The following is a 25,844-nucleotide window of genomic DNA, read 5'->3' as shown; positions in this document are numbered from 1 at the left end:
ATTTAAATGTTAAGGAAAAGAGAGGTTTTCATTCATAGAACAGAGATGAATGGAATAAATCAACACTTCCAAAACTGTATTTATAGGAGCTTTCCACTTTAAGCCTATACTACTTACACCACTAGCTTTTGCTAGCTCCTTGGTTTCATAAGTTTAAGAAATATCAACAGAAGCATTTACATAGCACCAGCAAGAGTTCAACAAGATGCCAAAAACACCAGTCCTCATAGGAAAATAGTAAACTATTTTTAATTTAGTAGAATATTTTAGTAAATAATTTAGTATAATAGTAAACTATTTTTAAATGTCTTCCCTTTTTAGAAACAAAATTAAAATCCTAAGTCTTTTCTATATTAATAACAACCAGTCTAAAAACCTTAAAAATAACTATAAAACTTGCCTTAAGGTCAGTGTTATTAAAAAATAAAAAATATATATAAAACAAAGAAAATAACTATAAAACAACTCAATTCATCTAATATTGCAGGTTATCAGAAGTTAACCCCAAACAATCAAAAAAGTCCAGGCAAGACAGACAACAAGAATAAGAATAATGCCAAAGTACATATTTCTCTAATTTTTACAATGTCCATACCTGTACCCACTGTCCCACCACCAAGTCATAGGCCTTTCCAAACCATACCTACACCCCAACTTACCAATTGGCCGTTTTGCTGGGACAAACGCCTTCAGATTCTTCCCAGGGCGATTTGTTGCAGTGCCAGAGGAGGATGCCATTTTGGAATTGGATGTTGAAGGCAACAGGGTACGTGGTTTCCTGGATGCAGCCACCTTGGCATTGGATGCTACCTTGGAGATGACAGTACTGAGGGTTGAGAGGTCCAGGACTGAGGGTCGCAACCTGCCTGTGATATAAGCAGCTAGCCTATTGGCTGGATGCAATGCCCCCATCTGTCCCAATAGCAACTTAGCCTGCGGGTAACTCTTACCATTAACCTGAAACAAGTGGCAAAGAGAAATTCTGTAAAGATAAAATTCTCTTGCTAACTCCTCTCCCTTGACAGGGGCTTCATTTTTACAAGTTTTCATAAGTCTATTTTTCAGATTTAAAAGGGAAAAAGAAGTAGACTTTTTCCATTTAGAATAATCTGAGTAATCAGGAGGCAGAAAAATGTTGTCATCTGATATTCTGAACTAATCTCATCTCCTTCATATTGTAGTTTGAAAATAGAGAATCGGAAACTCATCATTCTGCATCCTAGTTATGTGAAAGTTATCATCAAATCTAAACAACTAGAATTATCCAATTGTTTTCCTTGTAAATAAGCCATTCTGGTTAAGCTATTAACCTCATCAGCAAAAATGAGTGTCCCACAGAATCTCTCTAAGACCAGAGACATAATGAAGCTCTCACACAAGGGTCCTTTCAAGCATCCTTCATATTTGAAAAATATAAGTGAAATCTACTTTAAGTTATAAGACAATCATTGTTGCAATAACCTAAGCCACAATTACCTCATAGTTTTTCATTTTCAAAAAGCTTAGCTTTGAAAATATTATTTTCATCTCTTGGATAAAACATGGGTTCAAACTGAATGTTGGTAGAAACTCATTCTTATTCTAGACATAATTAACTAAATAGTCAGAAGAAAGTGAACCAACAAATGAAGTAAAGATCCCCTCTGCTGCCTGAGTTTATCAGACTGCCCATCATGGGTACCAGCACAGTTGTTTTTTGTGGGGGTTGATTTCTTTTCTTTTCTTTTTTTTTAAAGAAAGAAAACAAAAACTTCCCAAGTCTCTACCCATGTTCTCTAGGTCATATTGCCAGGCAACTCTAGAGAAGATAACCTTTTCTATATTTCCTTTTCACCATTTAAAAATCGGGGGTTGGGGGAGATGGAGTGACGTAGAGTCTACTCTCTAATAGGGAACTGGTGAGGAGACTAGCTACAGCAAGCAACTCCATCTTCAGAGACACAAAACAAAATTACTCTTTGCTACTTTGGTTAAATTGTGATTATTCCCACAGAGATCAAGAATATCTCTGCCTTGAGTTTGGTACAAAGAATGTGATCATTGCCCCTGAAAGTAAACTTTACTGTAACTTTTCAGGCTATATGGAAATAGGTCAGATACCCCTCCCGGATCCCTTGGGACTGCGCTGAAGCCTACTCTGTAGCTTCCCCAAAGTTTACAAAGTTTACAGTTGCCTGACTGCTTATGCAGACACATTCTACAGTGGCTTTGTGAGTCCTGGGCAGAAGAGAACAAAAAATTTCCATGCTTGTATTTTAGGGAGTCTGGTCTCACTAGAAATTGTATCAGGCAAACCTCTGTTTTCAGTGTCAATCAATAAATAAGGTAGAGAAAATACTGTTCTCCTCATCAAGAGTATAAGAAATATCAACAGAAGCATTTACATAGCATGCACAACAGTAAACTGCAATAATAAGTTTTTTAATTAAGTAGATCAATCATATTAATATTATTTTCTCTTTTGAGATGGAGTCTCACTCTGTCGCCCAGGCTGGAATGCAGTGAGTGGCACGATCTCGGCTCACCGCAATCTCTGCCTCCCAGGTTCAGGCGATTCTCCTGCCTCAGCCTCCCAGCTGGGATTACAGGCACACGCCACCATGCCCGGCTAATTTTTGTATTTTTAGTAGAGATGGGGTTTCACCATGTTGGTTAGGCAGGTCTTGAACTCCTGACCTCATGACCTGCCCGCCTTCACTTCCCAAAGTGCTGGGATTACAGGTGTGAGCCACCACGCCCAGCCTATATCAATCATATTATTAACGGAGAAGTCCTTAGTGACTTAGAAGCAGCCAATCTAATGAAAGTCAAGTTAACTTTGCAATAATATCAGACACTTCCACACATTTGCTACTCTAATATAAAAGTGCATTTTTTTTTTTTTTTGAGACAATCTCCCTCTGTTGCCCAAGCTGGAATACAGTGGCACGGTCTCAGCTCACTGCAACCTCCACCTCCCAGGTTCAAATGATTCTCCTGCCTCAGCCTCCCAATAAGCTGGGATTACAGGCGCGTGCCACCACGCCGGGCTAACTTTTTTATTTTTAGTAGAAATGGGGTTTTGCCATGTGGGCCAGGCTAGTCTCAAACTCCTTGCCTCAGGTGATCCACCACCTCGGCCTCCCAAAGTGCTGGGATTACATGCGTGAGCCTTTTTTGACTATGACATTAATTCAGAACATCTCTTTTCAAATTTTCTGTATGCCAGTATAATTTTACTAATACAACCTGCGTGAATTACTAAACACCAAGGATAAAGGTATTTGTCCTACAACAATTACACTAACAAAACCCCTATGAATCAAATAAAGAAAAAATATAATTAAGTAAATATGGCTCAATTTTTACTCTTGTATTTAAATAACACCTTACTAAATTAAAATTTTCAGCCGTGCATCGTGGCTCACCCCTGTAATCCTAGCACTTTGGGAGGCCAAGGTGGGTGGATCACCTGAGCTCAGAAGTTCGAGACCAGCCTGGACAACACGGCGAAACCCCATCTCTACTAAAAAAAAAAAAGAAAAAAAAAAAAAAAAAACACACACACAAACACAAAATTAGCCAGGTGTGGTGTCACATGCCTGTAATCCCAGCTACTTGGGAGGCTGAGGCACAAAGAATCGCTTGAACCCAGGAGGCAGAGGTTGCTGTGAGCCAAGATTGCGATAAATAAATAATAAATAAAAATTTTTAAAATTTTTATTTTAAATTTAGGCAAGTTTCTAAACATACATTGCCTATCTTTAAGTCAATTTCATCTTCCTCTTACACCTACCGTTCTAACCATGGTTTTGTTTTGAAACCTATCTGCTAATAATAAATTCCAAGAGCTAGACTGAATCCCTGATTATCCTTGCTTTATTGTCAAAGTATCACTAGAGCCCACAGGCAATAAAGTTTATGAAGAGCAACTTTCTGGGAAGATTAGAAAGAAAATTAAAACTAATACAAGGCTCTACGTTTCTGTTCATAAATGTGACAAAAATTCACTCTAGGTATGCATCTAAACTAGGCCTATTACAAAAAGAGATAATAATTTTGTCACCCAGTTCCCAGGAAATGTCAAGATAAAGGATATCAGGACCACAAAGGGCTCTGAAAAATCATGATACTACCTAGGTATACAAAGGTGCTATACCCAGATTAAAGATAATTCTCACCTGGATAAGCCCAGATGTACTTGAACTGGGTTTACGTTTATAGGCCACAAGCTTCCCTGCAGGAGAAAGCCCTGCATAAAAAGGCAGACCTTTGCCTCCATGTAATCTCTCCCTCACTGAATCCAGGGCATCTGTCTGCACAGGAGAGATATCCTCCATTTTCCCAGGGGACAATGGACCATCAGGAGTCTCTGATCCAGATTTCTCAGCCATATCATCTTGGTCTTGACATGATGGCATAGAGATTTTCACACGAGAAGAATAAACAGGAGGGTTCTTCTCACCCCGGCTCTTTCGCTGAGAAGCCAACTCAATGATGAAGCTGCCCACCTTAAGTGATTGTGGCATGTTGCTATTGATGTGCTGGGATAAGATGCTCAAAATCTTGTTCCGATCTTCCTCCCAGTTACAGTCTGAGATGATCTCAATCAGTTTGGTGGGACCACCAGGTGACCTCTGATGCATATAAGAAGTAGAAGAGGATTCCCCTTCATTGCAGGAAGACTTCCAGCTCTTTTCTGATGAAAAATAATAATAAAAAATAAAAAGTTGAAAGATTATTTCTGCATCACAGCATTTTGTATTAAACTCTGAAAAAAACTGTCACATTCTCATGTTCTTTCACAGTAGTAACTTAAAATGTATCAACTTTCACAATTTGGGAGTTTTCCAGGAAGAAAAAGTTCCAGAGAATAAGACTACAACAGCCCTCATTATCCTGCTGACTGGGCTCTAACAGGTAGTTCCCTTAACACTACTCTAAATGCCACAATTATTACATTAGAGTTAGCTTGCAAACAAACCGTGACCTACAACCAAAGTTAAGCTTCATTGGTATAGGTTACTATTTTGCTATACATACAGGCAAAGTGAAACTACTTGCAAGATGCTTTGAAACATGTAAAGATTAGAGCCAATCCAAAAGAACAGCAAGAAAAATAGTATTCTGATTTTTTTTTTTTTTTTTTTTGAGACGGGGTCTAGCTCTGTCGCCAGGCTGGAGTGCAGTAGCGTGATAGCTCACTGCAACCTCTGCCTCCCAGGTTCAAGTGATTCTCCTGCCTCAGCCTCCCGAGTAGCTGAGACTACGGACGCATGCCACCACGCCCAGTTAATTTTTGTATTTTTAGTAGAGACGGGGTTTCACCAAGTTGGCCAGGATGGTCTTGGATCTCTTGACCTCATGATCCGCCCGCCTCGGCCTCCCAAAGTGCTGGGATTACAGGCGTGAGCCACTGTGCCCGGCTATAGTATCCTGATTTTAAGTGCACTCTACCTCTAATTTCTACTGCAAATACCTCTGAATTACTTCTGTACTTCTAGATATGACTGCTCCATTTCTATACTGTATGCAGATCACTCAACTCCCCAAAGTATTCTTTCCATGGCAACATGTTGACTAGACATGTATTTCACTAGACTCCTGGATTTCTTTAGCACAGCTTCCCAATGAGTGTACTGTTATGTCAAGGGCCCCCATAATCCTCTCAGGGTGCTCACGCTCTCAGGCAGTTTCTCTCCACCCTAGCAGCCTCCTCCACTTACCTCAATGTGCTATAGAAACATTATAAACATTATAATTATTTGTATGTACCATGACATTTTTTAAGAAGTTAGGAAGCCCTGCTGCTTAAGTGTCAGAAGTTTCAGGAAGCATAACCAAAAACAAATTGGTAACCACCTGACCACTACCTGTCATCAAAGTAATTCTGACAGTAGCCTCTGCCAGCTAAATCACAGTAATATTCCCTCCTTTCTCCTTCTAGATTTCCCCAGAGGTGGCAGTGATGGAGGACCAAAGGCTAATGATGCCAATATTACTCGGGTTTGGAAAAAAGGTTAAAAAAAAACCTCACTGCCCTCATCCTAAATGTCTCTTGCAACAACATGCTTTATCAACATGAATGAATTTTCTTTTATTTTTGAGAGCAGGAGTGTTAACAGACCAAATAATGGGGAAAAAAAACTTTTACTTATTGTCCCTGTTTTTGGCATAAGTTTGAAACAGGGTAGGCAGATATATTCTGAATTGATGGTTTGGGTTTTCTCCCATTATTACTATAATCTAGACCTAAATAATTTTTATCAAATGTTAAGATCTAGTTTTCATTCTGACCTTGTAATTTATCAGAATCATCCTCCAAGTCACAGGTGAGTTGCTTTAAGGGCTGCTGTTCAGAATCAGGTTCCTGAAGGAGACAGTAACACAGAAATACTTTAACTTAACATATATTCAATACCCACAGAAACTTGGACACAAGCATTAAATCACTCACAGAAGTTTAAATCATTAGAATGACTGAAATGTCAACAGCTTCAATCCACTTGCACATCTACATTACTATCATATAAAACCCTGGGCAAAAACACGTAGTTTTGCTACCTAATGTCCTTGATAGCGACTGAGTCATCAAGAAAAAAAATTCACATTGTACTTTAATGAGGGAAACATATTTACTGTTAAATGAAACAAACTACAGTTATTCAGAAAATTCACCAGTTGAGGCCAGTCTCGGTGGCTCATGCCTGTAATCTCAGCATTCTGAGAGGCTGAGGTGGGAGGATCACTTGAGCCCAGGAGTTCAAACCAGCCTGGCCAACAAAGCAAAACCCCATCTATACCAAAAATACAAAAGCTTAGCCACAAATGGTGGCACACACCTATAGTCCCAGTTGGTTGGGAGGCTGAGACAGAAGGATCGCTTGAGCTGAAGGTTGCAGTGAGCCGAGACCGTGCCACTGCACTTCAGCCTGGGTGACAAAGTCAGGCCCTATCTCGAAAAAAAAAAAAAAGAAAGAAAGAAAGAAACAAACAAACAAACAAAATTTGCCAATGTGGAAAGATGCACACCCTATTACAGACAAATTAATAAAACTAAAATTTTTAAAAATTACTCCAGGATCAGAAAGAATAATACTTTTTAATTTATCAAATCCTCTATTAACAGGCATTTTGCCTCCAATTTCTCATTAGTAAGGACAATAGTGCACTGAACAGCTATATATATGCGTATGTTTGAGTAAACATACATACATGCACATATCTTTGTGCCCTCATGCTATGTACACTTACAATTTAGGGTCAAAAAGATATGCACATTTAAATTTTTTTGTTTTTGTCATTAACAAATTGCTGTTTAAAAGAAAACTGCTGATTTATACCTTTAGTGGTTTTCTGGGGAGTCACCACTGATGTTGAGGTGGCAGTACAAGCGAAGGTGGAGCCCCCAGCCATCAGCTGAACCATGAAAAGGGAAGAGGTGTAGCCTAACTACAAGGGTAACTGGAATCAGAACTTATTATTTAAATTATCTGTGAATATGTGCCTCAGTTTCTCATATAATCCTCCATGGGTTGGAAAGACTGCCACCTAGACTCTTTTATCATTCCACCTTCACTAATCAGGAGAGACTGCCCTCTTTCCTTAGTTCCAATTTTTTTTTAGGTGAAAGAAATTTAAGAAAGTAGAGGAATAGGCTGGATGTTGTGGCTCACGCCTGTAATCCAGCACTTTGGGAGGCCGAGGTGGGTGGATCACCTGAGGTCAGGAGTTTAAGACCAGCCTGGCCAACATGGTAAAACCCTGTCTCTACTAAAGCATAGAAATTAGCCGGGCATGGTGGCACCCGCCTGTAATGCCAGCTACTCGGGAGGCTGAGACGGGAGAATCGCTTGAACCCCAGAGATAGCGCCACTGCACTCCAGCCTGGGTGGCTGAGCGAGACTCCGTCTTTAAAAAAAGAAAAAAGAAAAGTAGAGGAATAAAAAAATGGCTACTCCATAGACAGAGCAGCTCTTAGTTCCAATTTTTAAAATCCTAGGAAAGGAGTCTGAATGGTTCATCTTGGATCAGACACCAGCCTTTGACCCAGAACACTGTTGCCAAGGAGGCAAGAGCTGTAGGATAATGGCAGTTTCCATTTAATCTACGTAGTTAATGTATTAATAGCAGATTTTGTTCTGGGCAGATAATAACGAAAGCTAGTGTTTACAGGGTACTTAAAATGTACCAGGCACATGCTGACCTAAGCATTTTACATATATGTAGAATGTCTCCCTAGACAGGCCACAGAGGATAAACAGCGCATTAAAATGAAGGACTAAAATACCTCCCACCTCACAATAAGTAAGAGTTCACTTGGTTATCTAAAAATTTATCAGCTCTTGCATTAGCAGAGGATATAACCATCTAGATAGCATTATGGTGGCTCAAGTAAATGACAGATTGAGTGTTTCAGGTGTCACAAGATATAATAAGGATAACAGGCCAGGCACGGTGGCTCACGGGGGTAATCCCAGCACTTTGGGAGGCTGAGGCGGGCGGATCACGAGGTCAGGAGATTTGAGACCATCCTGGCTAACACAGTGAAACCCCGTGTCTATTAAAAAATACAAAAAATTAGCCAGGCGTGGTGGCGGGCGCCTGTAGTCTCAGCTACTCGGGAGACTGAGGCAGGAGAATGGTGTGAACTGGAAGATGGAGCTTGCAGTGAGCCGACGTTGCGCCACTGCACTCCAACCTGGGGGACAGAGCGAGACTTCGTCTCCCCCGCCAAAAAAAAAAAAGGATAACAAAATAAAAAAATAAATAAATAAATAAAGACACCTTTGGTGTCAAGTATACTTAGTCTTAAATCCTGGCTTCACTGCTTGCTAGCGATATAGCTTAAGCCTTATTGCCTCATGTGTGCAATGGGGATAATACCACCAACCTCATATTGTTAAATAAGGTAGTACATGTAATTGCACAGCACACTGGCACACTACCTGACACATGGTAAACAGTAGCAGGATCAAATGGCGGAATGTATAATTGCCCAGTGGCAGTAAGACAAGAAACTCTTATTAGTGTTTTTACTTCTCAAATGTCCTGCTTCCCACATGTTTAAGAGATGCCTAATCCCATTTCTTAAAATTGAGAAAATGATCTTATTAACCAAGTTTCAGTAAGTACTGGAATCAAATGGCATAGTGTATAATTAGGATTATATGCTATGAATAACTTTACTTTGAAAAACTAATTTCTTGTGTCTTTATTCATAAAAGTTTGTCCTTCTTAAAAATTCATTCATGGGTATTTTAAACAAACTGGAGACTAGGGAGTCCCTAAAAGTCCCTAAAAGCCAGACCTACCTCCAGAAAGCTGGGAAAACGGAAGTTTTTTTAATCCAAAATGACGTAACTAAGTAAAAGTAGTATATTAACTACTTTAAAAACTTGATGCTTTTTCTGTCTTTCCTTCTACCTCATTGAGTTTATTTTAAAGAATTTTTATTAAAATGTTTAAAATAATTATGAGAAATTATTTTAAAATATACTAAAAAGGCAATTAAAATTTTCTCTGCATAGATACATAGATGTTTATGCTACTAGCTTAACTATATTATTTTTTAATATAGGTACCAAAGTTTTTATTTATCATGAGATCTGAAATTACAACTTATAATTAAAGTGGTCATTAATAATGCTAATGTTAATGATTTTAAATATTGTTTATACATTCTAAATGATATATAATTTACATTTTTAAATTACTGTCATCCTTATTCTGTTTTAAAATACAGGAGCTTTTAAGAAGAATTGGCATTAATGCTGCCCTTAAGAATGTTTTTCATCCTTAATTTTCCAAGGAATGAAAAATGCAGGATAGAAAATTGGTTGGATGTCCTTTGTTTTTTGCTCTTCACTTAAAGATAACATCATTCTCTTTATCTCTGCAAAATAATCACAAATACATGACTTATAACATAGTTTCTTTTCACAGCCTCAGCGTTTACTTGCCTGGTAACAGCACTGGAATATTACAGATTCTGGAAGTACATTTAATGCTCAAATTGCTGCAACTATTGGCTTCTTAGAACACTAAACCAGGAGGGATTTACTTTGAATAATATCAGTTGCAGCAAAGACTTACCACACAAGATTATGCAAAGCATATAATGGACTAAAACAGGAAGTGTTTTAGAATGGGAAGACATATTTTGTCTTTATTGTGTGCATACACGTCTTTATTATACTGAAAAAAGCTGTCATTCAAACCTGATTTATTTGAGATAGAAGGGCATGTTTTCCTTTCCTCTTGATAATTCATAAAAATTGAACCAGTTTTCTTGTGTTTGCTTGAACGACTGTGTAAATCATACAGGATTTTGTTGGTACAGGGTGCATATTTGAAAACTATTCCCTATTATTGAGTTAACTTTCTTGATAACCACTGCTTAATTACATTTTTCTTTTTTTTCTTTTGAGACGAAGTTTTGCTCTTGTTGCCCAGGCTGGAGTGCAATGGTGTGGTCTCAGCTCAGTGCAACCTTGGCCTCCTGGGTTCAAGGGATTCTCCTGCCTCACCCTCCCAAATAGCTGGGATTACAGGTGCCCACCACCACGCACAGCTAATTTTTTGTGTTTTTACTAGGGATGGGGTTTCACCTTGTTGGCCAGGCTAGTCTCGATCAGCCCACCTCGGCCTCCCAAAGTGCTGGATGCAAATGTGGCCGGGTGCAGTGGCTCACGCCTGTAATCTCAGCACTTTGGGAGGCCAAGGCGGGTGGATCATCAGAGGTCAGGAGTTCGAGACCAGCCTGGACAACATAGTGGAACCCCGTCTCTACTAAAAATACAAAAAATCAGCCAGACGTGGTGGCAGGCACCTGTAATCTCAGCTACCCAGGAGGCTGAGGCAGGAGAATTGCTTGTACCCAGGAGGCAGAGGTTGCACTGAGCCGAGACCACACCATTGCACTCCAGCCTGAGCAACAAGAGCAAAACTCTATCTCAAAATAAATAAATAAATAAAAGATTATTATAACAAAAAAAAAAGAAAAGAAAAAGAAAGAATAATATACATATTTTTTTGAAACAGAGTCTCACTCTGTCACCCAGGCTGGAGTAAAGTGGCATGATAGCAGCTCACTGCAACCTCCAACCTCCACCTCCCAAGTTCAAGCAATTCTCATTCCTCAGCGCCCCAGGTAGCTGGGATTACAGGCATGCGGCACCAGGCCCAGCTAATTTTTTTTTTTGTATTTTTAGTAAAGATAGGGTTTCACCATGTTGGCCAGGCTAGCCTCAAACTCCTGGGCTCAACTGATCCGCCTGCCTCAGCGTCCCAAAGTGCTAGGATTAGAGACATGAGCCATGGCACTCAACCAAGAAAGAATAATACTTGTAATAACCCTAAGGGACATATCATACAATAGGTACGCAGATAAATAAACTGTTATACATGTCATGTATGACTTCTCTGCCCTGTAGGATAATTAATTATTATCCTGATAGTAATGCAAATATTAATACCAAAAATAAGGAATTAGAAGTTAAAAAGAAATTATGCAACAAGAAACTCACCTTTGCATTATTATGGTTCTCAGGGCTAGAATGACATGAACTCTGCTGCTGAAATGATGGAGATGGGGAGGAGGAGGAAGATGGTTGTCTCTGGTCCGCTTTTTTTGGCTCATATACTCGAACTCGAGCACAAGTCATCATACTTTCAAAGTACAAGTAGACTGGATCTTTGTCCTCTTCCCGAATCTGTAAATTTCATACAACAAAATATTCCATACAGTGGGAAAAACTCCCCTAGACTCCAAAACAAAACGAATGTTTAATCTTTTTTTGTATTACAATAGTCGAAATTTTTTAATGCAAACTTTAAAATCAAACAGCACAAGTACAGTTCATATGTGCCAAATCTTAGGGCAGTCAGAAAGGATCCAGTTCTCTATCAGGAAATTTCAGATCATACCAGAGCAGTGCATTTCAAATTATCTATGGTGAAGGATACATTGTTAATTACCAGTCCATCATAGACTGATACTTTAATAAATACAATAAATTACTAGAAAAACTAAAAACATATAAAATGCAAGGTTTTTAAATATTAGATTCAGTCTCATCAACTTGCTGTAGAAATTTCTAAATATTTACTCTTATTTTCTATCCAGTTGACCCCTGAACAACACAGGTTTGAACTGTGTGGGTCTACTCACATATGGATTTTCTTCCACCTCTGTCACCAAGACAGTAAAATCAACTCTTCCTCTTCCTCCTCAGACTACTCCATGTGAAGATAGTGAGTATGAAGACCTTTATGATTATCTACTAATGAATAGTAACAACATTTTCTTTCCCTTATTATTTTCTTAGTAACATTTTCTTTTCTATAGCTCACTTTATTGTAAGAATATAGTATATACTACATATAACAAAAATATGTGTTGACTGTTTATGTTATTGGTAAGGCTTCTAGCCAACTTACTATTAAGAGTTCAGTTTTGGGGGAGCTGAAAATTATATGCAGAATTTGGACTGCGTGGAGATCAGCAGCCCTAACCCTTGCCTTTTTCAGGTTTTGTTGTTGTTGTTTTTGAGATGGAGTCTTGCTCTGTCGTCCAGGCTGGAATGCAGTGGAGCAATCTCGGCTCACCACAACCTCCACCTCCCAGGTTCAAGTGATTCTCCTGCCTCAGCCTCCCAAGTAGCTGGGATTATAGGCATGAGCCACCACGCCCGGCTAATTTTTCGTATTTTTAGTAGAGGCGGGGTTTCACCATGTTGGCCAGGCTGGTGTCGAACTCCTGACCTCAGATGATCCACCCGCCTCAGCCTCCCAAAGTGCTGGGATTACAAGCGTGAGCCACCGCGCCCGACCTACCCTTGCTTATTTCATCACAGACCAGAAACAGTTTTATACTATAATAGCTCTGCTACAGAGAACATATTCAGTAGCATCGTAGTATAGGATTTTCTTCAATCTAATGGACTAGGAGGACACATGGATTTGATAATAAGACTTGCTTAAGCCATTAACTCAATGAATAACTTCCTACTTTTACCTACCAGTCTTCACAGTCATATTATATCAACTGTTACTTTAAATCTTAAACTTTACTGATATTATTGTACATTTTTAAATTTGCTTTTAAAAGCTTTTTCCTAATGTTTTTCTACTAATAATATATACTGTTTATATTGATTACTAATATTCTACAATACAGGAGTAGTATCTTTAAAAAACTTTTTCCAAGCCACGTAAAAAAGCCCATGTTTCTATGATCTTCTTGAAGAGTAGATGGCTATTTTTTAAAATTACTACTACTCATTTCTACTTTTAAGACATTTTTAAAGTGCCAGCACTAAATTGATTAAACCAGAAAGGAAGATGTCTTATAAACATATTACTGAAAGCAAAATGATTCACAAAATATCAACCAAAAATCTGGTTGAAACACACCATCTTTACACATGACTTTGGTAACTTGTAATAAAAGATTAAATTCCAGACTTACCACAGGATTGGGTTTGGGAGTATATGACCGTGCAGATTTAATTCCAGTGAGCAGTTTGCCCTTCACAGTAGGAGATAAAACTTCTGGCTGAGGCAATAACAATGGTTTCATAGGCTCAATGACAGAAGGCGTGGGGATATAAACTGGTTCTGGATCTACTTCACCTTCTACTTTTACCCATAATGGGTAATGTCGAACAGGCTGTTCAGGCTCTGTTTCACATATAGCTTAACAAAAAAGAAGGGTAAGGTTTTAGGTACTTTTGGCAACAAAAGATCAATACTGAGGCACTGCCAAAACAAAATACGCTCCCTCACAAAAGGCAGCAACTCATTAAAATAATCAAATAGACGCCCCCCCCCCGCCCCCCCGCTGCAAACAAAGGGCATTTAGTTGTATTCACATACTTTAATTTATTCATCTTTAAATATTTATTGAACACCAGCTATCAACCAGATACTGTTTTAGGCATTAGAATGAACACAGCTATGAATAAAACAAAGTTCTTGCCCTCAGGGTTTAAAATCCAGTAGGGGAAGACAAACCCATAAATATATAATATCAAGTAATGGTAAGCCATGTAGAAAAACACAGCAAGGTAATTAAGGAATGAAGAATTAAAAGGGAGATGCCATTATATTTAGCAGGGTCAGAGAAGATCTTACTGAAAAAATACTTTTTTTTTTTTTTTTTTTGAGACAGAGTCTTGTTCTGTCACCCAGGGTGGAGTGCAGTGGTGCAATCTTGGCTGATGGCAACCTCTGCCTCCCAGGTTCAGGAGATTCTCATGCCTCAGCCACCTGAGTAGCTGGGATTACAGGCATACACCACCACACCTGGCTAATTTTTATATTTTTAGTAGAGATGGGGTTTTGTCATGTTGGCCAGGCTGGTCTCGAACTCCTGGCCTCAAGTGATCCACCCAACCTTGGCCTCCCAAAGTGCCAGATTACAGTTGTGAGCCACCGTGCCTAGTCAAAAAGATAACTTTTAACCACATTTTATTTCCTAAATAATAAAAACAAACATTTACTGAACCTTACTATTCAATAGTTCTAAGCATTGTTCTAAGCACCTGTGCTAAGCACTTCATGTGTTTTAACTCCAACACCTCTTGAGGTAGCTATCATTCCCATGGTACAGAAGCTGAGGTGCAGGGATGTCCAACCAGTGAGAGGCAGGGGTGTCCAACCAGTAAGAGGCAGAACCAGAATCAAACCCTGTCTATCTGACTCCAGAGACCAAGCTGTCACTACTGCATTCTAATGACAAATTGTAATCAAAAGACAACCTGAACTCAGTATAGGAGTAAAAACACTTATATCAATATAGACGCAATGAAACCCAACTGAAGTAAAATCATACTATCAAGAAGTTCTGTATACCATTCCACAATTTATACCAAAATTTCATGTTATAGATCAATATATGCATTTTTACTTGTTAATAAATAATCCCCAAAAAAATGTGCACAAAGGAAAACATGCATTGATTACTTAACCAAATTAAAAAGAAGATCTAGGTTAAGAGGCTCCTGGGTTTACTTATTTATTTTTTTAAGAGTACAAGTCTCACTCTGTTGCCCAAGCAGTGGCACAATCATGGCTCACTGTAGCCTCCTGGCTAAAGTGATCTTCCTGCCTCAGGCTCCCAAGTAACTAGGTCTACAGGTACATGCCACCATGCTTGGATAGGTCTTTAAAAATAAATTTTAGGTCTTTAAAAAAAGGTTTAGTTGTTAAGAGTTGATTAAAGGTAATATAAAGAAAAGTAAATTTTCTTTTTAGAGACCAGGTCTCACTATGTTACCCAGGCCTGTTTTGAACTCCTGGCCTCATGCAATCCTGCGGCTTCAGCCTCCTGAGTCACTGGGATTACAGGCATGAGCCACTACGCCCAGCACTACTGGTTTTACTCTTTAAGTAAACTGCCCATTCCCATAAAGCAGCCGTAGTGAAGCAAATGTATTTCTGCATTTTAATGGTTAGTCCTCACAGAGGACATGTAGCTGGTTCAAAGCCAAAGACCCAAAACCTTTCACCTAGAGTCACATAAAATATGACTGAGTGGCATTCATACTTAATTCAAATACTTACTTCAATTAATCTTTCATGACAAAGCAGAATCTAAGCTGCTACCTGATTTTCATAAGTAGTATATTTGCTCTCAACATTAATAACAACTGGTAAAGAACAACTTTGTCTAAGGGGCTCCTGAGGTAAACATACGGGCACAATCACAAAATTTGAATAAAGGTTTAAAAATTAAAAAGGGGGTGGGAGGTGGGGACAACAAAGCTAGAAAGTGATTGAGTCAATTAGCCAGCTGCAGTCTCTGTCAACTACCTTTTAAAATGTAGCTCCTTTATAACATAATTCATCAATGTTTCTGGGTTGTTTTTTATTTTGAGACAGAATTTGAGCCTCTGTCACCCAGGTTGGAGTGCACTGGCACCATCATGGTTCTCCCATAGCCCTGGCCTCCCTGACTCAAGAGATCATCTCACTGCCTCATCTTATAGCTGAGACTACAAGCACACACCACTTGGCTAATATTTTAATTTTAACTTTTTTGTAGAGATGGCACAAAGGTTTCTAGACACCAATATTCATTTATGCATTCAAATATTTGAATTTCTACTACGTATCAGACTTTGCAGATACAACAATGAATAAAACTGACAAAAATCCTTGCTTTCAGGTAGCTTTTGGGGGGAAGTAAGATGAGACAGGCAATATGACGAATAAGGAAAATGTGCTGGAATATGGTTAGGTGCTTAAGAGAAAAAACAGGAAAGGAAATAGGTAGCATGTGTAGTAAGTATGTACAAGTATGTCTTTTGAGGCTTGCCCTCCCAGTGAAGGTGGTATTAAGAGGTTCTACCACACATTTAGTAAAAACTTTCTTGTTCAGTGTAGCTAATTATTTTATACACATATTAATTATAAGACAAAAACAAAAGCGCCTTTAGGGCAAGCAAGATGTCTTGGACTTCTATCAATAATCTTTTAAGGATTTTCTAAGCCTCCATAAACTAAGCATTATACTAAGCAAAGATCCCTTTTCATCTTTTCCTTTTGAAATAATAGCTACAAAATACACAGTACAGTACTTCAAAAAAAAAAAAAAAAACTCTTAAGATACCAAGAATGATTATTCATATTTCTCTAAATCTCTCACAGGCAATCAAAGACAATTTTAAAATTTCAACTGTGAATAAGTAGGAAATGGTTAATCTGTCACCAGAATGGGAAAAAATGAGAAATGGAGCTTCCAATAAATAGGGGAGTTCATAAAAGGAGTTGACTGAGAGGGGTAGAGTTCAGTTCTGTTTATGACATGTTTTAAATTGGAAGGACAACAACATACTAAAAATAGGGTAGGGAGCCAGATGCAGTAGCTCACCCCTATAATCCCAATACAGATGCCAAGGTGGGAGGATCTCTTGAGGCCAGGAGTCCAAAACCAGCCTGGGCAACATAGCAAGACCCTGTCTCTACAGAATATAAAAAGCTTTAGCTGGGCATGGTGGCATGCACCTGTAGTCCTGCTACTCCAGAGGCTAAGATGGAAGGATTGCTTGACCCAGGGAGATCAAGGATACAGTTAGCTATGATCAAGACACAGCACTCCAGCCTGGGTGACAGATCAAGACCCTCTCTCTCAAAAATACATGTAAATAAATAAAATAGCATGGGAATTAAAAACCAGGACCATCATTGGCAGAGACTAGTAGAACTGAAGCCATGAAAACAGACTCCCCCAAAGGCAAGAACAAAATACCGATCCCTCACGCTCACTGGCCCACTGTTCACTTGATTCCTTTATACGGCCTGGGATCCAAGATACAGCACCTCTTTATTCCCCCTTATAATGACACTAGAGATTCTCCTACTCTTTCCCTGAAACTCAGGAAAAAAAAGAACAACACTCAGCAGGAAAAGGTGGAATTAAGGGGAGAAACTGAGTAGCACATATTCATTGACAGGAGCCAAGAATAGAAATCAGTTTTAACAAAGAAATGGTCTCCTCATTTCTACTGAAATGCCTCCTAATATATATTACCTTCCCCAAGTCCCCTAGCTTTATCACTCTGTCTTCTGGCTTCTCAGTAAGCCTTTTGTTCACGACACTTAAAACATTACAGGAATTTAGTTACTTGTAGGACTTAAAATTACAATAAATATGTATCTTTTTACCACATACCTGTTTCATCAAATTGACAGTAACCTCTTAGAGATATGGACTTGTTTTAATTGCCTATATTCTACCTCCTCACTCCTAGCAGTGTCCATAGTAGCTGCACCATAAATGAATAGCATTACACTTACAAGACCTACAAGAACTGCCATGCTAATACAGCACACTAACACACCATGCTCCTCTTCCTCTGATTTCTGTAGGCATTTTGAATCTCTTTATAATGAAATACAACATTTATAAAGAAATGTACATAAACAATATACAGCTCAATACATATTAAGAGCTATACATCCATGTAAACACTATACAAGAAATAGAACAGTGCTATCAATTCCAGAACCCTTTCTCAATCACAATCCCTCCCCTTCCTATCAAAAAGGCACTTAAATGATAGCTACCCCTTTGCTTTCCTTTTTTGAATGTCAAAGTATAACACCTAAATATCATATCTTAATTTTGCCTACTTTAGGCCGGGCACGGTGGCTCACACGCCTGTAATCCCAGCACTTTGGGAGGCCGAGGCAGGCGGATCAAGGGGTCAGCAGATCGAGACCATCTTGGCTAACATGGTGAAACCCCATTTCTACTAAAAATACAAAAAATTAGCCGGGTGTGATGGTGGGCGCCTATAGTCCCAGCTACTCGGGAGGCTGAGGCAGGAGAATGGTGTGAACCCGGGAGGCGGAGCTTGCAGTGAGCAGAGATCGCACCACTGCACTCCAGCCGGGCAAGAGAGCGAGACTCTGTCTCCAAAAAAAAAAAAAAAAAAAAAAAAAAAAATTGCCTACTTTAAAAGTTTATATTAATGGAATCAAAGATATATTCTTTTACCTGGCGTTTTTCCCCTTCAACATTATATTTGTAAAATTCATGTATGCTGAAACACATAGTTGTAATTCATTTATTTTCACTGTGTTATGTTATTTCACTGAATATTCATACTACTGTTTATTCTTCTATTGTTATTAGACATTTCGGGTTGTTTTCAGGTTTTAGATACTGTGAGAATCACGTAAATTAAATATTCTTATATAATGCAGTTCTGCTTGTTACTCTGGAGTCAAACTGCTAGATCAAGGGCTATGAATCTTCAACTTTAGTAGATACTGCCAAACTATTTTCCAAAGTGGTTACACCTATTTATTTCCCCATCAGCAGTGTAGGAGATTTCCCATTGTTCATTGTCTTTATCAATAGTTGGTATTAGTAGAGGCTTGTAATGATAACCATTCTGGCAGGCGTCTAGTAGAATCTCATCATGGATTTAATTTGGATTTCCCCAATTACAAATGTGCTGTTCAACATTCCACTTTATGAAATGCTTCTAAAACTCTTGCTCATTTTTTCTACAGAAGTGTTTATTATTAATTTGTAGACACCTTTATATATTTTGGATGTAGGTCCTTAGATATTACAAATATCTGCTTTTATTTTATTTATTTATTTTTGAGACAGAGTCTCGTTCTATCTCCCAGGCTGGAGTGCAGTGGCAAAATCTCGGCTCACTGCAACCTCCATCTCCCAGGTTCAAGCAATTTTTGTGCCTCAGCCTCCTGAGTAGCTGAGATTAGAGGCACACCCTATCACACCTGGCTAATTTTTGTATTTTTGGTAGAGATGGGGTTTCACCATGTTGGCCAGGCTGGTCTCAAATTCCTGACCACAAGTAATCCACCCACCTCAGCCTCCCAAAGTGCTGGAATCACAGGTGTGAGACACAGTGCCCAGCCCCTGAATTTCTTATTTTAAAGTTGTCAAATGGCTTGATCTTTTCCCTAAGAATTGGTTTTCTTCTGTCATGTTTAAGAAATTTTTTCCTAATATGAGATCCTGTATACATTTGCCTGTATCTTCTAAATGCTGTACTGTTTAGTCATTGAAAATTAGGTGTATAATATACCTACAAATTATTTCCATATATGGTGTGAGAAACGAATAAAGTTTCTGTTTTTCCCATATGGATGTACAATAATCCTATCACCATTTGGTGAAAAGATCATTCTTTATTTCTTTGCCACTTTTGTCAACTCAAGAGTCCATTTATGTTTGAATCTGTTTACAGTATTCTTTTATTTTATTTTATTTTGAGACAGAGTCTCACTTTGCCGCCCAGTGCAACAGTGGGATCTCGGCTCACTGCAACCTCAGCTTCCCGGGTTCAAGAGATTCTCGTGGCTCAGCCTCCAGAGTAGCTGGGATTACAGGCGCACACCACCATGCCTGGCTAATTTTTTGTATTTTTAGTAGAGACAGGGTTTCGCCATGTTGCACAGGCTGGTTTCGAACTCCTGAGCTCAGGCAATCTGCCCACCCCGGCCTCCCAAAGTGCTAGGATTACAGGTGTAAGCCATCACATCTGGCCTTAGTTTTTATTTTTGAGACAACATCTCACTCTGTCACCCAGGCTGGAGTGCAGTGGCACTATTACGGCTCACTGCAGGCTCAACCTCCTGGCCATACTTTTGCCTCAGCCTACTGCACAGCTGGGACAACAGGCCTAAGCCACCATGCCATCAGCCAAAATTTTTTTTTATTTTTAGTAGAGACGTAAGTATTGCTATGTTGCTCAGGCAGGTCTCGAACTCCTGGGCTCAAGCGATCCTCCTGCCTTGGCCCCACAAAGTGCTAGGATGACAAGGCATGAGCCACAGGACCCAGCCTGTAGCCTCTCTATTCTGTTCTACTTGTCTATTCATTTTATGACAAGCCAATATCACCCATATCACATGTGGTAATTTTGTAACTCTTGACATACAATAAAATCCTTCCATTCTGCCACTGTTCTTCAAGATTGACCTGGTTATTTCTAGGTTCTTTGCATTTCCATATAAATTATAAGTTCTGCTTTTCATGTTTCACATAAAAAGCTGTCAGAATTTTGATTAGGACTGAAATAAGATTACAGATGAAAGTGAGAAGCAGCATTTTCCGAAGTTCACTTGCTAAGTGAACTTATTTATTTTTTAAATAAAAAATGTTGAATTTTTATCAATTTAACCATATTCATTAATTCATTAATATCATAAATAATCTCATTTAATCTGTTATACAGCAAATTACATAAATATTCATATCTAAATCAAATTTCTACCCCAATCACTAATATGTATTTTATACATATGGACATATTTACTAATTACAACATATGATGTCACCATAATTTAGAACATAAATTTTTTTTTTTGAGACAGGGTCTCACTCTGTCACCCAGACTGGAGATGCAGTGGCATAATTTCAGTTCACTGCAACCTCTGCCTCCCAGGCTCAAGTGATCCTCCCACCTCAGTCCCCCAAGTAGCTCGGACTACAGGTGCATGCCACCACACCAGGCTAACTTTTTGTATTTTTGGTAGAGATAGGGTTTCGCCATGTTGCCCAGGCTGGTCATGAATTCCTAAGCTCAGATGATTCACCAGTCTCGGCCTCCCAAAGTGCTGGGATTACAGGCATGAGCCACCGCACGTGGCCAGGTACATTCTTTATCAAAGTTGTTTGGACTATTCTAAGTCCTTTGTTTTTCATAAAAATTTTAGAAACTTGCCAATTTCTATCCCCCAGAAGCCTGTTAGGATTTTGATTGGAATAGCATCAGCAGATCTATAGGCCAATTTGTGAAAAGTATCTTACCAAGAGAGTCTTCTGATAAATGAAAACAATATATTTTTCCATTTATTTAGGCCTCTTAAAATCACTCTCAGCAATGTCTTATAGTTTTTAGTATACAGGTTTTAGGCATCTTTTATCAAAGTTATCCTTAAGTGTCTCTTCTCTTTGGATGCTATTTTAAATGGTATTTTTTAATCTCAATTTATCTCAATTTCCAATTGTTCATTGCTTATATGTACAAACATGTTGCATACTGATAATGTATGCTACAACCTCATTAAACTGACTTACAGTTCTAGTAGCTTATTTTGTAGATTCCCTAGGATTTTCCTATCCACGAATAAAGCCAATTTTTACTTCTTCCTTTCCAATCTGGATACCTCTCTCTTTATAATGCCCTTACTGCACTGGCTAGGACCTCCTGTATATAACATTAAACAGAAGTGGTAAAAGTGGGCATTCTTCCTCATTCCCAGTCTTTGGGAGAGAACAATAAGTCTTTTATCATTAATATGTCAATTGTAATATTTTTCAAAGATTATTTTATCCAGTTGAGAAAATTCCTTGCTATTCCTACTGTGCCGAGAATTTTTACTAGAAATGAATTTTGTCAATCTTTCAAAAATATCTCTTAATCAGGTGGAGTCTGAACACACCAGAAATTTCTCATTGCCACCTCAACCAAAACTGGCATCAGCAATGTAAAAATCCCAAAACATCTTACTGATGCTCACTTCGAGAAGCAACTGCAGAAGCCCAGACACCAGGAAGGTGAGATCTCTGACACAGAAAAAGAGAACTACAAGACTACAGAGCAGTGCAAGATTGATCAGAAAGCTGTGGACTCACAAATTGTACGAAAAATCAAAGCTATTCCTCAGCTCCAGGGCTACCTGCGATCTGTATTTGCCCTGACGAATGGAATTTATCCTCACAAATTGGTGTTTTAAACTTCTTAAGAACCTAATTAAATAATACTATATATATATATATATCTATACTACATATACACTACATATATCAAGATATCTATCTATAGTGAGATAGATAGATATATCTTGAGATGATGTTGAATTTATCAATTTAACCATATTCATTAATTCATTAATATCATAAATGATCTCATTTAATCTGTTATATGGCAAATTACATAAATATTCATATCTAAATCAAATTTCTATCCCTAATATGTATTTTATACATATGGACATATTTACTAATTACAACATATGATGTCACCATAATTTAGAACTTTTTTTTTTTTTTTTTTTTTTTTGAGACAGGGTCTCACTGTCACCCAGACTGGTCTTTTTTTAAGTCCATTGTAATGGCAAAGTATACTGATTGATTTTTCAAATGTTAAACAAATCCCACACTTCTAGGATACACCCCACTTAGTCATGATGCAGTATCCTTTAAATATACTGTTGGATTTGAGTTGCTAAACTTTTATTTAGAAATTTTACATCTATGTTCATAAGGGTTATCAGTCTACAGTTTTCTTGTAAAGTCTTCTTATGGATTGAATATCAGGGTAATGCTGGTCTCATAAGATGACACCATTTTATGGAAGACTGTATCAAATGGGATTTAGTCTTTAATGTTTTATAGAATTCAACAGTGAAGCAACTCAGACCAGAATTATTATTGCAGGGTTTTCCACTACAAGTTCAATTCTCTAATAAGTATAAGGCAAGCAGTCACCTATTTCTTCTTGAGTGAGTTTTGTAGCTTGTGTCTTTTAAAGAGTTTTTCCATTTCATCTGAGTTGTCCATTTACTGACATAAAGTTGTTCATAATATTGCCATATCATCCTTTCAATGTCTGTACTGAAGTCACCTTTCATTCCTAATAATGGTAATTAGTATATTCTCTTTATTCCTCAGTCTGGCTACAAGTATCAATTTTATTGATTTTTTTCTTTATATTGTTAATTTATAGGTATATTAAGTGGGCTAAGAAAACAGAAATGACAAGTTTTATTCTTTCCCTTGGTACTACCCACAACAGCTAGGCACAGTACCTCTGCACAGCCAGCAGTATTTTTTGACAAACCAAAGGATAAGCAGGTGATAAAAGTAAAGGCCACTAGGGTCTACAACAAGGAGGCAGAATTAAAATTTCAGAAATTGTACCTTACAAGGCAGAAAAAGCATGAGGACTTGGCAGTCCCCTAAAACTCACTTAGTATCTTTATGACCTTGGAGAACAAGTCACTAAGCACTCAATTAACTCATTTCTAAAATGGAGAATGAAGCCTCCTTATCATATAAGGTTGAAGGTTTAAATGATAGAACCTTCATAGAGTGCTATGCATAAGAGTGTCCAATAATGTTACCCATCTTTTTTTCAGCAACGGATTGAACCATTACAAAAAAATTTTTAAGTCTGTTACAATGACAAAAAAAAGGTATTAAATGCTGAGATTTTATGCATTTAGAACACTAATTTTTTATTTATATATTAACTATATAATAAAAACACACAAAAATTAAAACTGTGCTAAAGAATATAAAAAGAAACAAGTCTTCCATCATACCCAGTGTTGCAGTGACAAGTGACTACTTTTAAACATTTATGTTTTTTAGTGGTTACACTCAATCATTCTAAATAAAATGCTTATACCTCAATTTCATAACTTACTTTTTTTTACCCTCAGTTTCCACTTATCTTTTTGCAAAACATACTAAAGGATTTCAACTTTTCCAGTTTTTATTTTTTTTCTTTGTCCATTTTTGGTATCGGCAACATGTTTACCTCTAAGAACTCTTTCCTATTTCTACTCCTTTTACATATCAGTTGTTAACAAAAGTATCATCCCTCCTTTTTCTTTCTTTTTTTTTTGATATGGAGTCTCGCTTTGTCGCCCAGGCTGGAGTGCAGTGGCACAATCTCGGCTCACTGCAAGCTCTGCCTCCCGGGTTCACGCCATTCTCCTGCCTCAGCCTCCGGAGTAGCTGGGACTACAGACGCCCGCCACCATGCCTGGCTAATTTTTTTTTTTTTTTTTTTTTTTTTTTTTTTTTGTATTTTTAGTAGAGACGGGGTTTCACCGTGTTACCCAGGATGGTCTCGATTTCCTGACCTCGTGATCTGCCCGCCTCAGCCTCTCAAAGCGCTGGGATTACAGGCCTGAGCCACCATGCCCCGCCATCCCTCCTTTTTCATCCTTCCTTAATAGCACAAGAAAACTGATGGCTCCTAGATAGGGAACAGCAAGCTTTGCTTTTTATAATGAACTGTACCAGTAAGAAAACAAAAAAATACTTTGATAATTGGCTATCGGAGTTTATAGTCAAGGATAGGACACAGGATGAAGACAATAATCAAAAAGCAGTAAAGCCTAAGGGGTAAGCACTATTCCTGCTTATGTGGGCTTCTGTATTTTATTTTTGTTGCTTTGAAATGGAAATGCTTGTCTTAAGCATAAGAAGGGAGTAAACTCAGTAAGGAGATATGGATAGAACTAAACTAATAAATCTACACTATGCTTCATTTTAAACCTTTAAAATCTTATTTACACAAAGATCATTTAGGTATTTAAATACACTATATCTCACTTAAATGCTAAAATAGAAATAAGAATACCCTGGCACTGGTCACAAAACAGGAGAGGCCAGAAAGAGATCCAGGCATTAATGTATTTTAATTTATTATATTACAGGTGACATTTTAGTTCAGTAGGAAAAGTATATTTCTCAATAAGTGATGGTACAATGGCTAGGCATTTGGGGGAAATATGATTCCCTACTACAAATGCTACATCAAACAAATTCAGCTATATTAACAACTTATTTTTTTAAGTCCAAAAAAGTACTAGAAGAAATATAATCAAATATTTTTATAATCTCAAGGTAGAGAAAGACTTTCTAAGCAAGACTTTAAAGACAGAAACCAAGCCCTTTGGGAGGCTGAGGTGGGCCGATCATAAGGTTAGGAGTTCAAGACCAGCCTGGCCAATATGGTGAAACCCCGTCTCTACTAAAAATACAAAAATTAGCCAGGTGTGGTGGTGCATGCCTGTAGTCTCAGCTACTTGGGAGGCTGAGGCAGAAGAATTGCTTGAACCCAAGAGGTGAAGGTTGCAGTGAGCCGAGATCGTGCCACTGCACTCCAGCCTGGGCAAGACTCTGTCTCAAAAAAAAAAAAAAAAAAAAAAAAAAGACAGAAACCATAAAAAGAAAAGACTGCCAAGTTTAACTATCACTGCTTTTTCACTGGGGGTGGGTGGGCAGTGGGGGAGGGAACCTTGAACAAAATGAAAATGTAAATTACAAAATTATAACCTAGAAAATATAAAGCTTCTGCAAACTAAAGGAAAAAACACACTCCAATAAAAGTTAGCAAAGAATTCAAAAAGGCAATTTACAGAAAAAAAGTTTATGATAAATGGTCAATAAACCTATCACAGAAGAAATACAAATCTAAAACAAAATATCAATTTCTGCCTATTCATATGACAGTTTTAAAAGCTGTAAAATATTCAGTGTTAGAATAGAAAACTAACTGGGTACAGTGGCTCATGCCTATTATAATCCTAGCACTTTGGGAGGCTGAGGCAGGAAGATTGCCTGAGCTCAGGAG

General features: G+C 38.1%; 1 protein-coding gene across 27 annotated transcripts in view; it reads right to left on the bottom strand.

Moving 5' to 3' along the window:
- The window catches only part of MGA (MAX dimerization protein MGA), a 157,393-nt gene that overhangs the window by 29,142 nt on the left and 102,407 nt on the right, over positions 1 to 25,844 (bottom strand). For 16 of the 27 annotated variants that reach the window (XM_063652597.1, XM_063652600.1, XM_063652601.1 and 13 more), the window contains 5 exons: positions 13,451 to 13,677; positions 11,508 to 11,693; positions 6,277 to 6,349; positions 4,161 to 4,678; positions 660 to 957 (listed from right to left, as the gene is read on the bottom strand). In XM_063652597.1, coding sequence (XP_063508667.1) covers positions 660 to 957; positions 4,161 to 4,678; positions 6,277 to 6,349; positions 11,508 to 11,693; positions 13,451 to 13,677 — 1,302 coding nt within the window. The remainder of the gene's footprint in view (positions 1 to 659; positions 958 to 4,160; positions 4,679 to 6,276; positions 6,350 to 11,507; positions 11,694 to 13,450; positions 13,678 to 25,844) is intronic. The other 11 variants (XM_054451794.2, XM_054451795.2, XM_054451805.2 and 8 more) reach the window with 5 other exon arrangements.

Source organism: Pongo pygmaeus, chromosome 16, assembly GCF_028885625.2.
Source record: "Pongo pygmaeus isolate AG05252 chromosome 16, NHGRI_mPonPyg2-v2.0_pri, whole genome shotgun sequence".
Taxonomy (NCBI): domain Eukaryota; kingdom Metazoa; phylum Chordata; class Mammalia; order Primates; family Hominidae; genus Pongo; species Pongo pygmaeus.
Note: the sequence above shows the minus strand (reverse complement) of the source record. Positions and strands in the feature narration are given on the sequence as shown.